Below are 14,579 nucleotides of genomic sequence, written 5' to 3'. Positions count from 1 at the left end.
TGGGATGTTGTGTATAAAGTATCACCACACGACAAACTACCTCTCCCAAACAACGAAGATTACAACAATGATAGAGAGTTTTTTCAAGAAGAGGAGCTACAAGGGAGTTTCGAGATAGACTTATCCGACGAGATTGGAATGGAAGTCGACAATGAAAGGGAAGTTGACGAGGAAGGTGGAGATGAGGTTCAAAATATTCAGGACTTACAATTACTAGAGCGACTACGTTTAGGCAGAGACAGTGAAGACGACATTCCTCCTTCGGATTCTGCTGGTTATGTTGACATAGCTGATAGTGATGATGAGGATTACGATCCAGCTAATCCCGATTATGATGACTACTTCTAAAACATGTAGGACTCGCATTATTTAATATATATTATGTTAATTTCTAGTTATATTTTCTTTATTTTCATTTATTTGCAAGTATTGTTTATCCTGACTAATTAGTTCACTCCTTTTGATTTCAGGTAACTAAACAAAGATGCCAGGCGGTCACAAGATGACTTGGCTGAGCTCCTTGTACAGAGGCAGTGGTGGAGGAGGCGGTAGTGGGTCCGACGCACCCGAGGGGTCCGGGAGCCGTAGTGTTCGCAAAGGTGGTGGAGGAGGGGGAGCGAAAGGGAGACGGAGAGGGAGGGGTGGAGGAGGAGGTAGTGGGAGTGGTGGAGGAGGTAAGGTGAGGAGGGGGAGGAGGGAGAGGACCCCTTCTCCTGTAGAGGCCGAGGAGGAGGAGGAGGAGGAGGAGGAGGAGGAGGAGGAGAGGGTGGAGGACCAGGGGAGCGAGGAGGAGGAGCACGTGGAGGGGGACGAGGAGGAGGACGAGGAGGAGGCCGAGGAGGGGGGCGGCAGGAGATGAGCGGGTGGCGTGGTTGCGTGGACTGTCGCAACTCCCGCGACGTCCGATACCTCTAGCGAGACGCCCGATGATTCGGCCACTAGAGCCTAAGTAAATATGTTAGTACTTATTTATTATGCATTACATATATTTAAAATTGCAATACTAACTAAATTTTTACCTTAAACACTCTTGCAGGGGGTGGTTTTTTGTGCAGCCTGGTGAGCACAAACGGAAGCCCAATGGTATCTTGGGTCTTTTGTGCCGGCTGCACTTCCCCGGGCTCGTGATGCATGCCGGGGTGCTGGAGCCGGCATACACGTGGGACCACTACATGGCCTGCCCGGACGCTACTGATCGTGAAGGAAGGAACTTCAACACCAAAGCGATGCGGGTGGTCGGGGAGTTTTGGGTAAGTCATCCTTGCACTAAAATGGTTGAAATATCGCATTCTGTTTCAATTTTTGGAATAATGATTGCACTATAATAGTTGAAATATCGCGTGGGTATATATGCAGGATTTCTACAGGTGCGAGGAAGGCTATGAGGCCCGGGCGAACGAGCTGGCTCACTAGGCTTGCTACAAGCTGGTGAAGGACATGCACTACGAGGCGCATGTCTAGGCCGTCGTTGTGTACTGCGCCGAGTTCGAGAAGAGGAGTGTCAAGAAACCAGCCGCAAGGGACATCTTCCTCACGCGAGACCAGTACTTAAGGGTAAATAAATGCCATCTCTATTCATTTATCTTGTATTTGATAATACAATATGTCATGCACTTCATTACGTTTAGGTGCCTCCGAACTGGTGCGCAAACAAGGCCGAGTGCTGGTCTATGATGGTGGACAAGTGGATCAGCGAGGATTGGGCCCGCCAGCACGCCTTATGCCGGGAGCGCCGCTTGATGATGCCGGGTCCGGCACATCATCAAGGGAGCCTTAGCCTCGGCAAGTACAAGAATACTTGGGTAAGTTCACTATGATCTTCATTCTTTCTAAAGCTATATTTTTAATTCTTACTAATCATCTTGTTGACTTCTTGGCAGTTGGAGTCTCATCCAGGCCAGTCTTGCAACAACTTCACGGCGTACGCCATGTCTCACATGGGCAGGGCGACGTCGGACGTGGCCTACAACCCGGCGGCTCCACCAGAGGCCTACACAAACCCAAGCATCCACGCGCGCATCAATGCGTACACGAAGGTGGGAAGGGCGCTCCACGGGGAGACTTGGGATCCGACCACCGCGCCACTCTCCGGAGAAGCCATCATGAGGGCGGGACAAGGGAAGAAGCACGGGCGGTACTTGATCGCCAACAGCTTAGTCGACACGGCGAGTACGCCCAGTCTCTCGCAGCTTAGGGCAAGTACCACCGACTCGACCCCGCCCATTCGCCCACGGCCCGAGACTTCAGTGGCCAGCGTGCACCAGAGACATGCTAGTTTAGATTTAGTTGCCGTTCTATGATTAAAATGAAACTTTGCTTCGTATTGTAACATGGAGGTTTAAATCTTGTAGGCCGAGATGGAGGCAAAGTTTGAGGAGGAGAGGAGGTGCCGACTGGAGATCGAGGCCAAGCTGGAGCAGGAGCGGAAGCTGAGGGAGGAGCAGTCGGTTATGTTGCAAAGCATGGTCACCTGGATGCAAGGACTTGGCGCGTCGATGAACTATGCGACGCCGCCTCCTCCCTTCGTCTTACCAGCTCAGCCTTACTTTCCTGCAGGACCTTCTGACACTCCAGTGAGTATGCTTTGTTTATAGATATTATTATATTTTTGTTATGCTTCAATTTATATGTTCCTATTTGCAGAATCAGTCGTGGAACGCATCGAACGACCCTCCTCCGGACCAGAACTCGCCGCCCGCCCAGTGGCCAACTTGGCCCCACGACCTGAGCAGTGAGTGCCTTGTAGTACTAGTGTATTGGACTTATTATACGTATCGGACTATATTCTGTTTTATGGACTAGTGTTATGTATCGGACTTGTGACATATGTGGACTATATTCTATGTGATGGACTTGTGTTATGTATCGGACTCGTGTTATGTATTGGACTTGTGATATATGTGATGGACTGTGTTATTTGTATCGATGCCATTCTCGTCATTGTCAATCATATGTGATGGACTATAACTGCATGTAATGACCTCTGCAATCACATATATTTCTATTGTATTTGTATGGAAAAGTAGAGAAAAACGAAACAAAAAAAAAAGAAAAATTCACCACTTTGCCAAGTGTTTAAGCCAAAACACTCGGCAAAGGAGTTTGCACAGGTCAGCAGCGCAGTCACTTTGCCGAGTGCTAAAGTACTGGCACTCGGCAAAGATTTAAACGTTTGCCGAGTGCCACTGTCTTGACACTCGGCAAACCAGACACGTGGAGGTACCCTGGCGCGGGGACTTTGCCGAGTGTCCCAGTCGGACACTCGGCAAAGTTTGAAACTTTGCCGAGTGTCTGCCGTTAGACACTCGGCAAACCGCGGGACCAGGGTGGAGCCACGTGGCTTCTTTGCCGAGTATCAGGGCACTCGGCAAAACCTTTGCCGAGTGCCCGTATTCTGACACTCGGCAAAGTAAACTTTGCCGTGGGAACCTTTGCCGAGTGTCGTTTGCCGAGTGTTACACTCGGCAAAGACTTTGCCGAGTGTAATATATCCTTTGCCGAGTGTATCTGACACTCGGCAAAGTTTGGAAGTCCGGTAGTGGTCCGACGACGTGAGCAAGCTAAGGGGTACGTGATCCGTGTTGTGTCCTTCGGAAACTCTATTATAACTTCTTTTTAATACTCCCTCCGTTCCAAATTATAAGTCATTCCAAAAATCTTGCAGAGTCAAACTATTTCAAAATTTGACTAAAATTATAAAAAGAAACACAAAGATTTATGACATCAAATAGGTATATTATAAAAATATAACTAACAAAGAATCTAATGATACTTAACTGGTATCGTAAATGTTATTATCTTATTATATAAATTTGATCAAACTTGAAAATTTTTTACTTTCCAAGATTTTTGGAATGACTTATAATTTAGAACGGAGGGAGTACAATATTGGTTTATACACAGCCTTATTGCATATTCGAGAGAAACAAATAATCATACGTCAAGAATTTCCCATGACTATTTTTTTGGGAACCGTATTTCCCATGACTATCAAGTCATATATTTATACCATCACACTATATATATATGTATTGTATATGCCTGTACATCAGCGAACGGATGCTAGACCGGCTGGTCGAGCGCTCCCAGTAGCACCCTCGCGGCGCGAGTTCGAGCCCCCGTTGCGGCACTTGCTGGTTGTCCTGGGAATTTTCCCTCCGCGAGGTAAAAAAAACCCTCTCGCTGTGCTCGCCGCAAGGCATGGCTCCTTGCGGGCATGGGCTAGGGTTCGGAGAGTTTCTCGGCCGGAAAGAACTGAGCGGTCGCTCCTCTTAATGAAATACGGGTGGGTCCGTTTCATCCCCCACCCCGGTCGAGTATACGCCTGTACATCCTGGGAGTTGACATTTAGTTTTCAACAACCATGAGAGCACCAATATTTATTTTTAGTCATATCCAGTTTGTTACACGAAATTGAAGTTTAATTTTGGATGCGAGTAGGTATCAACTATATATCAAGTCCATCTCGTTGCGTGGTCTCGACGTACTATGCCAGCATCTCAAATTACCTAATCATCAAGCGACCTCAGTCTTATCTTAGGAGGATAAGGAATAAGGCTAGCAGCTGGGACGAGATGGAATAATCGAGTTTCACGCCAAGAAGCCATACATTGCCACTTTGCCAGATCTCTATTAAACTCGTCGTGAGTCTGATTACACTAAGGTCAGTCTCAATAGGGGTTTCATTGAGAGTTTCATGACATTCAATACCATTAATTTTGCTGATATGGTAAGGAGAGAGAAAGATGGAGTTTCATCACCATAAAACTTATCTAACATAGTTACTTAGTTCTCAATTTAAATAACTATGCCCATAAAACACCTACTGAGATTGTCCCAAGCTGCACGCACTACACATGTGCGTGGGTGTGTGCTCAACCACTAATTCAATTGTAAACCCAAGTGATAAATGCACAGAATTTGTGCGTGTTAGTGCATCCTCAACAGTTCCATAAATATCAGCTTTCTATATATATTAATATATAATATATAGCAAATTGTCATAATTTTGATTTTTCTAGATATTTAGAAGTGATTAAGCAACAAATTTTGGCTTAATTACACCACTCGTGCAGGGGTGCGCGAACTGTTCGTATCAGCCAATCCTCTCCTCTCTGGCAGATCGACTGGCTAGCTTTTTCTTCGGTACATGCATGCCACGTGTCAATGAGTAAGTAACTGTGTCGCCGGATAAGAGCAAATATTATTAGATTCCCCTCCATCCTGAATCGTGGTGCGTTCTAGGTTTTTGAAGACAGATTATGCAGATAGAGAAAAAACGTATGTACCCTTCATTAATGTATTGTTTAATTAATCAATTGCTTAGTTTTTAGTGCTCGCACCAAAATCAAGAAGACTAGCGTCCCTTTTTTACTTCCTTGGCCCACCACAATTGATTTTTTACAAAATTATCACCAAAACCAAAAAAATTAGCATGAGTTTTGTGCAAAGGACTCTAGAATGCCTTATATTTGGGCACTAATAAACTCTCTAATGCCTTATATTTTAGGATGGATGGAGTAGTATTATAAGAGGCTGAAAGCCTGAAACTAGATTGAATGCTAAAATGAAGAAGAGAAAAGAGGAGAAACAGACTGCAAATTTACAGCCGGTTTCGACAAAAAACGAATAAATTGTGTGTGGGAGAGACATGTGGGTAGGTGCAAAGATGCTTATAGCCAGCGGCCGGCTGTATTACTAACCTTTGTCTAAGCAGTTTTTTTAGATTACACAATATAATTCACACACTTACAATGCACGTACACAAACTCTATTTCTATGAACATCTTTGAAGATTTAGCTGATAAATTCTTGAGATTGAAGAAGTTGATGGAAACATCATCTACGCTAAAATCACAACATCATTAATTTTTAAAATATTTATTTCCACGGCAAGTCATATCCAGAATCTGATGTGCTTTATGTTCTGACACTCTTTTAACAACTGCACGCCCTTTCGCACCTTGCTCCGAGGAGGGCGCTATTGTTCTCAACGTGCTGTACTGCAAAGCCCACGGCTCCCGTTGCACCGTTGTTTATGGGGTGATAAAAATGGGCTCTTGACTCGGGGAATTTGCGCCACGCGATATCCGCAAAGCCCAACCTCCAGCCCGGTCGTGGCTGCGCATCTCCAATTCCACGGTCCAACCACCATGTTGTACAGTTTTTTTTAACTCTGTTGTACAGGTTTTGAGCTCACGGGCCGTGTGTGCGAGAAGTCGTGGGGGTGCGGAACGGGCCCGGTCGTTGCTTTGACTTGTAGTATGTGCGTTCGCCCATACGGCCGAGCAGCCCAGCAGGGCAGCAGGCTTTGAAGTTGGCTAGGTTCCACACAGAAGCCTGGCTAGGCTTTGAAGTTGGCTGGGTTCGGCCGGTTGGAGGGCGAGGCAGCATGGAGCACCTCCAGCCGGACGGATTAGAACCTCCGGCCGCACGGATTAGAACCCCCGGTGGGCAGGGTGAAGAGAAGATGGTGGTGGTGGATGGACGGTGTAGCAGCGTGTTTGGTTAGCGTTGGCAGTGGCGGTGGCGGCGAGCGGTGGTGGAGGTGACAGCGGAGTTGGGAAAGGCAGGGGTGCTTGATTTTCTGCCACGTGTGTCACAATACTAGATCTACGGTCGACCGGAAGTGGGGCATCTCACGGTCGACTGACCCATCCACATGGTGGGACTAACGCTCACATGTTTATCTTCTACCACGGCAGCATCTCTCCCATTCCCTTTCCCCTTCCTCTCTCTCTCCATTTTTCCTTGTCTGGATCTAGCAGCTTCTCCGCCCGCGCCGCCGGGCCCCTGCTCCTCGGAGCTCACCGACGGGACCCCTGCTCCTCCTCCCCACGCCGCCGGGCCCCTGCTCCTCCGAGCTTGCCGATAGGACCTCTGCTCCTCCGCCCCGAGGCGTGGCAACTGACTAGCGGCTGGGCGGAGGCGGCGTGATGGGCCGGCAGTGGGGAGGCCGCGGGAAGGGGAGGCGTGGCGGCGGCGAGCGGGAAGGCCGCGGTGCGGCGAGCCGGCGAAGGGAAGGCACGGCGGCGAGGAGCTCGCCCCGAGGCGGTCGACCCTGGCGGCGGCGGGCGGGAAGGCCGCGGTGCGGCGAGCCGGCGAAGGGAAGGCACGGCGGCGAGGAGCTCGCCCCGAGGCGGTCGACCCTGGCGGCGGCGGGCGGGAAGGCCGCGGTGCGGCGAGCCGGCGAAGGGAAGGCACGGCGGCGAGGAGCTCGCCCCGAGGCGGTCGACCCTGGCGGCGGCGGGCGGGAAGGCCGCGGTGCGGCGAGCCGGCGAAGGGAAGGCACGGCGGCGAGGAGCTCGCCCCGAGGCGGTCGACCCTGGCGGCGGCGGGCGGGAAGGCCGCGGTGCGGCGAGCCGGCGAAGGGAAGGCACGGCGGCGAGGAGCTCGCCCCGAGGCGGTCGACCCTGGCGGCGGCGGGCGGGAAGGCCGCGGTGCGGCGAGCCGGCGAAGGGAAGGCACGGCGGCGAGGAGCTCGCCCCGAGGCGGTCGACCCTGGCGGCGGCGGGCGGGAAGGCCGCGGTGCGGCGAGCCGGCGAAGGGAAGGCACGGCGGCGAGGAGCTCGCCCTGAGGCGGTCGACCCTGGCGGCGGGGCGAGGCGCGGTGCGCCGGCAGGGGCGGCGGCGCTCGCCTCCAGCGCCGCCCCTTGCAGATCCAGTTTTTTTTTCATACAATTTTTTTAAAAATAATATTTGAGTTTTTTTATTTTTGGATGTACATTTTTTTCTTCCATTTGATAAATTTCTTCTCTGTCAAAATTTTTCTCGTAAATTTTTTTTATCTCACCAATTTGTTTCTTGAAATTTTTTCTACCACCAAAATTTCACTTGAAATTTTTTTGACTCATAAAAAATGTCTGAATTTATTTTTCTCAAAAAACGACAAAAATTTCTAAAAACGGAAAAAAGTGCTATCGAAAAATTGATCGAAAAATTGACCGTACGGGCGCCTGCTGTACAGTTGACTGCAAATTAACGTGGCCCGACGTGTGTGCGATTGCCCGTACGTGCGAGGAATAGATTCCCGAGCCTGATTTCCGGCGGGGATCCCGGCCTTTTCCCCGGGTAGGACGCCCGCGTGGAAATCTGACCCGGGCCAAAGTTTCCTTGCTGTTTGGAAGCCCACCCGCGGGGCAGCCCAACCCGACCCATTTTCCCTGGGGTCGGCGTTCCCCACCTCCCCGAGTCCGGGAGCGGCTTCCCCGACCGAGACGGGAAGGAACGCGACGCTCGCGACGGGAACGAACGGAGTCCGCGGCGCTCGCAACGGGAAGGAACGGAGCAGCGCCGCCTCCGGCGTCCGAGCTCCGGGTTCCGCCATCCGCCGCCATTGTCCGTCCGCGCCGGGTGAAACCCTACCCCCCCGTTCGCGCACCGCCGCATCCCGCCCTCCACCGCGGCTCGCAAGCTCTTCCCGCCGCCCGTGGCCTCATCGAGGAGAGCAGCCTGAGGACGACGACGTCGGCTAGAGGTAGACGCCGCCGCCATAGGCCGAGGACGGCCCCCATCCAGATCCGGGTATCTGAATGCCATACCTTTCTTGTACGTATTTCTTGGACGCAGATCCACTTGCTCTGCTGCGTGCTGCTGCTTCTGATGCTTCTTTGGTTCATTTGCAGCGAGCCAAGAAGAAGAGAAGAAGTGGAGCAACCTGCTCTCCGAGGTGCCAAGTACAAGCAGATCACCCCATCAGTCCTTTTTCTGTGTCAAGGTATTTCCTGATGATACTTATGCTAGGAGTGGTAGCTTTGCGATGATGATGATGTGTTTGTCATTAGCATTAGTTGAATTGTGCACCCCTTTTGCTGATACTGCAAGCCGATTAATATATGGTACTCAATGTAATTAGCACTAGTTGCATGCTGCGATGTCTACGGCCATGTGCGAGCTGCTTGCTCTGCTGCTGGCTTCTGCTTCTCAATTAAGTATATGTTGAAGAAAAAGGCCATGTCATGATGCTTTCAATTTTCAGAAATTTAGCTTGCTTAATGTATAAGCTATACCTTAGTTAAGCATAGCTGTTCTCGCATCGTTTGATTCCTCTCCAAATCACTCTATTTGTGTTTTTATTTACTTATGCTTTTTCATGTCATAACTAATTCGTTCCAGATTACTGATTGGCCTTTTACTCTTAACTGCACCATATATTCTAGTCATCTGTAAAGTACATGCTATTTTTTGGTTTGCTGCACACTCATGGCAACTAGGAAGCCAATTGGATTGGGGCAAACGGTCAAGTTTTATTTGTGCATGGTCAGAAATATGCTTTGTAGTACCTGTCAGAAGTAGATTTGGTGATGGTGGGCATGATCTCTGCATGACATATGCTTTGTAGCATACCTGTCAGAAATAGGTTGTGGTTGCTTTAGCAGAGTGGTTCAGACATTGCAGGCTACTAACCTGTACGCTACTTGCTGCTGTTAGCAATATCAGCGTTCTGCTGTTAGCAAGCTAGTTTCTAGTTTGGCAATCACTACTCTTCTTAAAACTGGAAATGAATCAAGTGTGGATCGCCTCATGAAACAGATTACCAATTTCATCTATATTGCCTCCAGATATTTTTTTCTAATTCTGCACTATTATGTCTACTCTAGTTCTGGATAGCTAACTACACTTGCTGGTTGCTTACAGGGTGTATGTGTCAGAGGCGTAGCGGCTGCGAAGGAAGTAGTCGTGAGTGGGAGGAGGACGAGGCCGGATGGCTTGGCGGCGGCGTTGCTGGACGCCGTTCGGTTGCCCGGCGTCCAGTGTGTGTGTGTGTGTGTGTGTGTGTGCGCGCGCGCGCGCGCGAAGCGTGGGGAGGCAGGGAGAACGGGAGAGATTGATCTCAATCTCCAGTTGGTTTATCCATTGACCACAAGTTTAGGCCTTATAGGCACATGGTAACAAACTAGGCAACAAACCAGCTAACAAGGAAACAAATCACCTACAATTACTGAACTAATCGCTGGGATCAGGAGGCTGGCGCGCATGTCTCGGGCGCCTGGCGCGCGCGTCTCGGCCGCGCCCTCAGCCACGACGCGGCCTCCTCCTTTCGTACGTGACGGGTCCGGCACCCTGGTGCAGCACGGCGCCAAACCCCGTCCCCGAGGCGTCGCAGTCTACCATGAAGGGCTTGGTGTAGTCGGGGAGTTGCAGTACCAGCGCCGTGGACAGCGCTGCCTGGAGCGCTCGGAACGCCGTCGTGGCGGCGTCGGTCCACGAGAAGCCCTCCTTGCGCAATAGCTGTGTGAGGGGCGCCGCGATGGTGCCGAAGTCCTTGATGAAGCGTCTGTAGTAACCGGCGAGGCCGAGGAAGCCCCGCAGCGCGCGTGCGGACGTCGGCTGCAGCCATGTTGCGACCGCCGCGACCTTGTCCCCATCCATGGCCACGCCTGAAGCGGAGATCACGTGCCCCAAGTACGCAACCGAGGTGGTGGCGAAGGCGCACTTGGAACGCTTGACGCAGAGGTTGTCGTCGCGCAGGACGGTGAGGACGGCGCGCAGGTGCTGGAGGTGCTCCGTCCAGGATGAACTGTAGATGAGTATGTCATCAAAGAACACCAAGACGCACTTACGGAGGAAGGGGCGAAGCACGGTGTTCATCGAGCTCTGGAACGTGGCCGGCGCGTTAGTGAGGCCGAATGGCATCACTAGGAACTCGAAGTGGCCGTGGTGGGTGCGGAACGCCGTCTTCTCAATGTCGTCCGGGTGGACGCGCACCTGGTGGTAGCCGGCACGCAGATCCAGCTTGGTGAAGAAGCGCGCGCCGGGCAGCTCGTCGATGAGTTCCTCGACCACTGGGATCGGGAACTTGTCCTTCACCATGCATTCGTTCAAGGCGCGGTAGTCGACGCAGAAGCGCCACGTGCCGTCGGACTTGCGCACGAGGAGTACCGGGGCGGAGAACGGCGATGTGCTGGGCCGGATGATGCCCTGCTCCAGCATGGCGTTGCACTGAGTCTCCAGCTCATCCTTCTGGAGCTGGGGGGTAGCGGTAGGGGCGGACCGCGACCGGTGTGGTGCCCGGCGGAAGGTGTATGCGGTGGTCGCAGTCACGGCGAGGCGGGAGACCCGTCGGCGTGGCGAACATGTCCTCGAAGGAGGCCAGCAAGCGGTCGAGGAGGTCTCCGTCGGTGGCGCGCACGGCGTGTAGGCGGTGGTGCGCCTGGTCGGCCTGGCGGGGCGACCCGAGTCCGTGCCACAGGACGCGCCGATCCCGGTGCCAGAACGCCAGGCAGAGGTCGTCCAAGTCCCACAGAATGGGCCCCAGTGTACGCTGGAACTGCACCCCAAGGACCAAGTCGTAGCAGTCGAGGGGGATCGCGTAGCAGTCCACCTGAAAGTGGACGTCGTCGACGCGAATGGCGACATTGCGCGCGACGCCACGGCAGGCGACGCGGTCCCCGTTAGCGACGGTCACCCGGGCGCCGCTGGAGTCATCGAACCGCAGGCCACCTTATGTGCCGCAACCTCGCTGACAAAGTTGTGGGTGGAGCTGGAGTCGAGGAGGGCCGTGAGCACGTGGGGGCCGATGGCGACATGGATCTGCATGGTGTCGGCCGAACGGATGCTGGTGATCGCATGCAGCGAGATCAGCTGCGGCGGCTCCTCCTGGTGCGCCGCCTCCTCCGGCAGGTCGGTGTCGTCGGTGTCCGTGACCTCGAGGTAGAAGAGTCGCTGACACTTGTGACCGCGGACGTACTGCTCGTCGCAGTTGAAGCACACCCTGGCGACGGCGTTCGGCCATCTATGCCGGGGAGAGGCGGCGGAGTGGGCGTGGCGGGGCCTGGATCGTCGTCGTGGCCGGTGTCGGGGTCGAAGACGCAGCCGGCGGCGACGGCAGCGGTAGGGGCTGGGGGCGCGGAGCCGGGCGCGGCGCGCGGACGGTTCCAGCGACAGGGAGGGCCACGGCGCGGCGCTCGTAGGCCCGGGCCAGCCCCATGGCGCACTGCAGATCGGCCGGCGCCTGGAGCTCGACGTCGATGCGGATCGGATCCGGAAGGCCGCCGGTGAAGAGCTGAACCTGCTGCAACGGGGTTAGCGGACCGGCGTGGGCCATCCTGCTCAGGAACGCCTCGACGTAGCCCACCACCGTGCCGGGGAACGGAAGGCGCGCCAGGTCGGAGAGATGGTTGGTGCCGAGTGCGGGTCCGAAGCGCTGTTGGCACAGCGTCTTGAACGAGGGCCAGGAGATGTTGCTCATGTCGCTGGCGTCGCGTTCCAGCATGAAGTACCAGTGCTAGGCCACGCCGCTTATATGGAACGAGGCGCGCCACACCTTGTCCCCCTCAGGAGTGCGCTGGGCGCGGAAGAAGTGGTCGCACTTGTTCAGCCACCCTAGGGGATCGTCCTTGCCGTTGTAGGTCGGGAAGGAGAGCTTGTGGAACCGCGGCACCCCCAGCGTGTCCGCGTGAGCGTCGTAGGACGGCATGTACGGCGACTGGTCGTCGAGGTTGGGAATCGGGGACGGTGAGTGCGGGAACGCGATTTGCGTTATGGGCACCGCCGTCGACGGGTGAGGAAGCTGTGTCGATCCCTTGGTGTGCACCACGACGGCCGACGCGGGCGGTGCAGAGGCAACGGGCCCGGCGCCGTGGAGGCCGCCGAACCCCGGCAGGCCGTACGACATGGACGATGGCGGCGGCGACTCCCGGGGGCCGTCCCGAACGGAGAGCCTGGTTGCTAGCTGACCCATCTGGCGCTGCAGGCCATAGATGGCTGCTGCCAGCGTGTCAAAACCAGCAGAGGTCGGGGGCGCGGTGACGGGTGGAGGCGTGATCGCGGTGGAGGGCGGCGCGGAGGTGGTGGTGGCATCAACAGAGCTGGCAGGACTCGGCCCGGACATCCCTGATACCAGATTGTCAGAGGCGTAGCGGCTGCGAAGGAAGTAGTCATGAGTGGGAGGAGGACGAGGCCGGATGGCCTGGCGGCGGTGTTGCTGGACGCCGTTCGGTTGCCCGGCGTCCAGCGTGTGTGTGTGTGCGAGGCGTGGGGAGGCAGGGAGAACGGGAGAGATTGATCTCATTCTCCAGTTGGTTTATCCATTGACCACAAGTTTAGGCCTTATAGGCATATGGTAACAAACTAGGCAACAAACCAGCTAACAAGGAAACAAATCACCTCCTACAAATTACTGAACTAATCGCTGGGATCAGGAGGCTGGCGCACGTGTCTCGGGCGCCTGGCGCGCGCGTTTCGGCCGCGCCCTCAGCCACGACGCGGCCTCCTCCTTTCGTACGTGACGCCGACCATAACAGTATGACACTCAAAAGGACACCTTAGCTTTTACTGCAGTCGACAAGTTTCTGCCAGATCACGTATACTACCACGGCTGTTTGAAATCATTTCTGCAGATCACAAAGTGGAGAGGTCCAGAGGTTAGTTATTCTGAGCATAAAGAAGAACCAATTTCTTTAGAAAATCATTTCTGCAGATCACAAAGTGGAGAGGTCCAGAGGTTTGCCCACCCCATAGACAGTGGAGTTAAATACGCTATCGATTTTATATAGAAAATGGATCATTTTGTCTGCATATTGCTAATGTGCTGGCCTCATAGGCATTTTTATCTGACCTAGTTCAGCTCATCAGTCTGATTAGCTCATCAGTTTTTTTTATATGCTGCTGTCTTGTGCTAGTTATAAAATGTAGCCATTTTTCTTTGCTTCATGTTCTGCAGCAACTACTAGTGGCGCTATAGATGTCATTATCTGAAACTGAAATGAATCAGCAACTACCCTTTGGGAGCTCTTGAGTTCAGAATTTTAGTTTTGTGTTATCCCATGCTATTTTAGAATCAAGAATATTAATTTTGATGTACACTACACATTGCATGATTGACCTTTTATACATTTTTTATACATATAATTTCTGAGATTGTAGCTTGAGTTCTCTGCTCTTGAGTTCAGAAATTGTAGCTTGCATGGTTAACCTTTCATTTAGTACTTGTATCTTGCTTGATGGTCTTAGAACCAGAATAAAACAGAGCCTTTCCAAGCTTCTAGTATTCTCTGCTCCTGTTTGCAGAATAATATGATAATATATTTTACTAAGACATTTCAACTAAATTTTTTTGTCACCTTCCGTCACCATCTTGAATAAAATGGTTGCAAGGCAAACTGCTCAAATGTTTCTATTTGATTGTTCCTGTTTGTTTGATTAGCACTGATCATAATGCTATTTTTTTGTTTATCTGACAGAATTAGTGACTGTTGAGAAGAACAAAGAGCGAGGATAGAAGGGTGCCACCAGGGTTTCATTTACCGACCGGACCGGCCAAACCGCGGGGGTCCGGTACCGGTATACCGGTCCAGTTTGGCCGGAAACCGGTCGGTACCGGTCGAATTCAAATTTGAATTAAAAAAACTCAGTTCAACCGGTTCGGACCGGTATACCGGCCGGTTAGACCGGTTTACCGGCTTGTTTGACCGGTTTGAATTCAAATCCAAATTTAAAATCGCAGGTGTCACTGGTTTGGAACGGTATACCGGCCGGTTTACCAAGTGGGCCTTAATGGGTCGTCTCATTTTTTTTGTTTAACTTTAAATGCCCGAAAAGCATGTTAAACGAACGAATTTTGAGAAAATTTGACATCA

The 14,579-nt window shown here is 52.6% G+C and overlaps 2 protein-coding genes across 2 annotated transcripts; one reads left to right on the top strand and one right to left on the bottom strand.

Annotated features, from left to right (window-relative positions):
- The first annotated feature begins 2,268 nt into the window (after positions 1-2,268).
- Positions 2,269-9,122, top strand: LOC120662686. The gene is made up of 4 exons (XM_039941780.1): positions 2,269-2,573; positions 2,644-2,731; positions 8,625-8,675; positions 9,115-9,122. Exons 1-4 carry the CDS (start codon positions 2,358-2,360, stop codon positions 9,120-9,122), a joined length of 363 nt encoding a protein of 120 aa, XP_039797714.1. The 5' UTR covers positions 2,269-2,357.
- A 3,104-nt stretch (positions 9,123-12,226) lies between these two features.
- On the bottom strand, positions 12,227-12,832 carry LOC120662685 (classical arabinogalactan protein 9-like). Its single transcript, XM_039941779.1, has one exon. The coding sequence runs from the start codon at positions 12,830-12,832 to the stop codon at positions 12,227-12,229; it is 606 nt and encodes a 201-aa protein (XP_039797713.1).
- Between the last annotated feature and the right edge of the window lie 1,747 nt (positions 12,833-14,579).

The sequence above is a fragment of the Panicum virgatum genome, chromosome 2N (genome assembly GCF_016808335.1).
Source record: "Panicum virgatum strain AP13 chromosome 2N, P.virgatum_v5, whole genome shotgun sequence".
NCBI classification, from domain to species: Eukaryota; Viridiplantae; Streptophyta; class Magnoliopsida; order Poales; family Poaceae; genus Panicum; species Panicum virgatum.
This window is presented reverse-complemented; position numbering and strand designations above follow the sequence as displayed.

What these genes read in the sequence shown, in the direction of transcription:
- LOC120662686 (XM_039941780.1), top strand. Translation starts at nt 2,358, where the DNA reads ATGGAGGCAAAGTTTGAGGAGGAGAGGAGGTGCCGACTGGAGATCGAG. An exon ending in CAGGACCTTCTGACACTCCA is followed by an intron (nt 2,574 to 2,643) that starts GTGAGTATGCTT and finishes TCCTATTTGCAG; the next exon opens with AATCAGTCGTGGAACGCATC. An exon ending in TTGGCCCCACGACCTGAGCA is followed by an intron (nt 2,732 to 8,624) that starts GTGAGTGCCTTG and finishes GTTCATTTGCAG; the next exon opens with CGAGCCAAGAAGAAGAGAAG.
- LOC120662685 (XM_039941779.1), bottom strand. Translation starts at nt 12,832, where the DNA reads ATGTCCGGGCCGAGTCCTGCCAGCTCTGTTGATGCCACCACCACCTCC.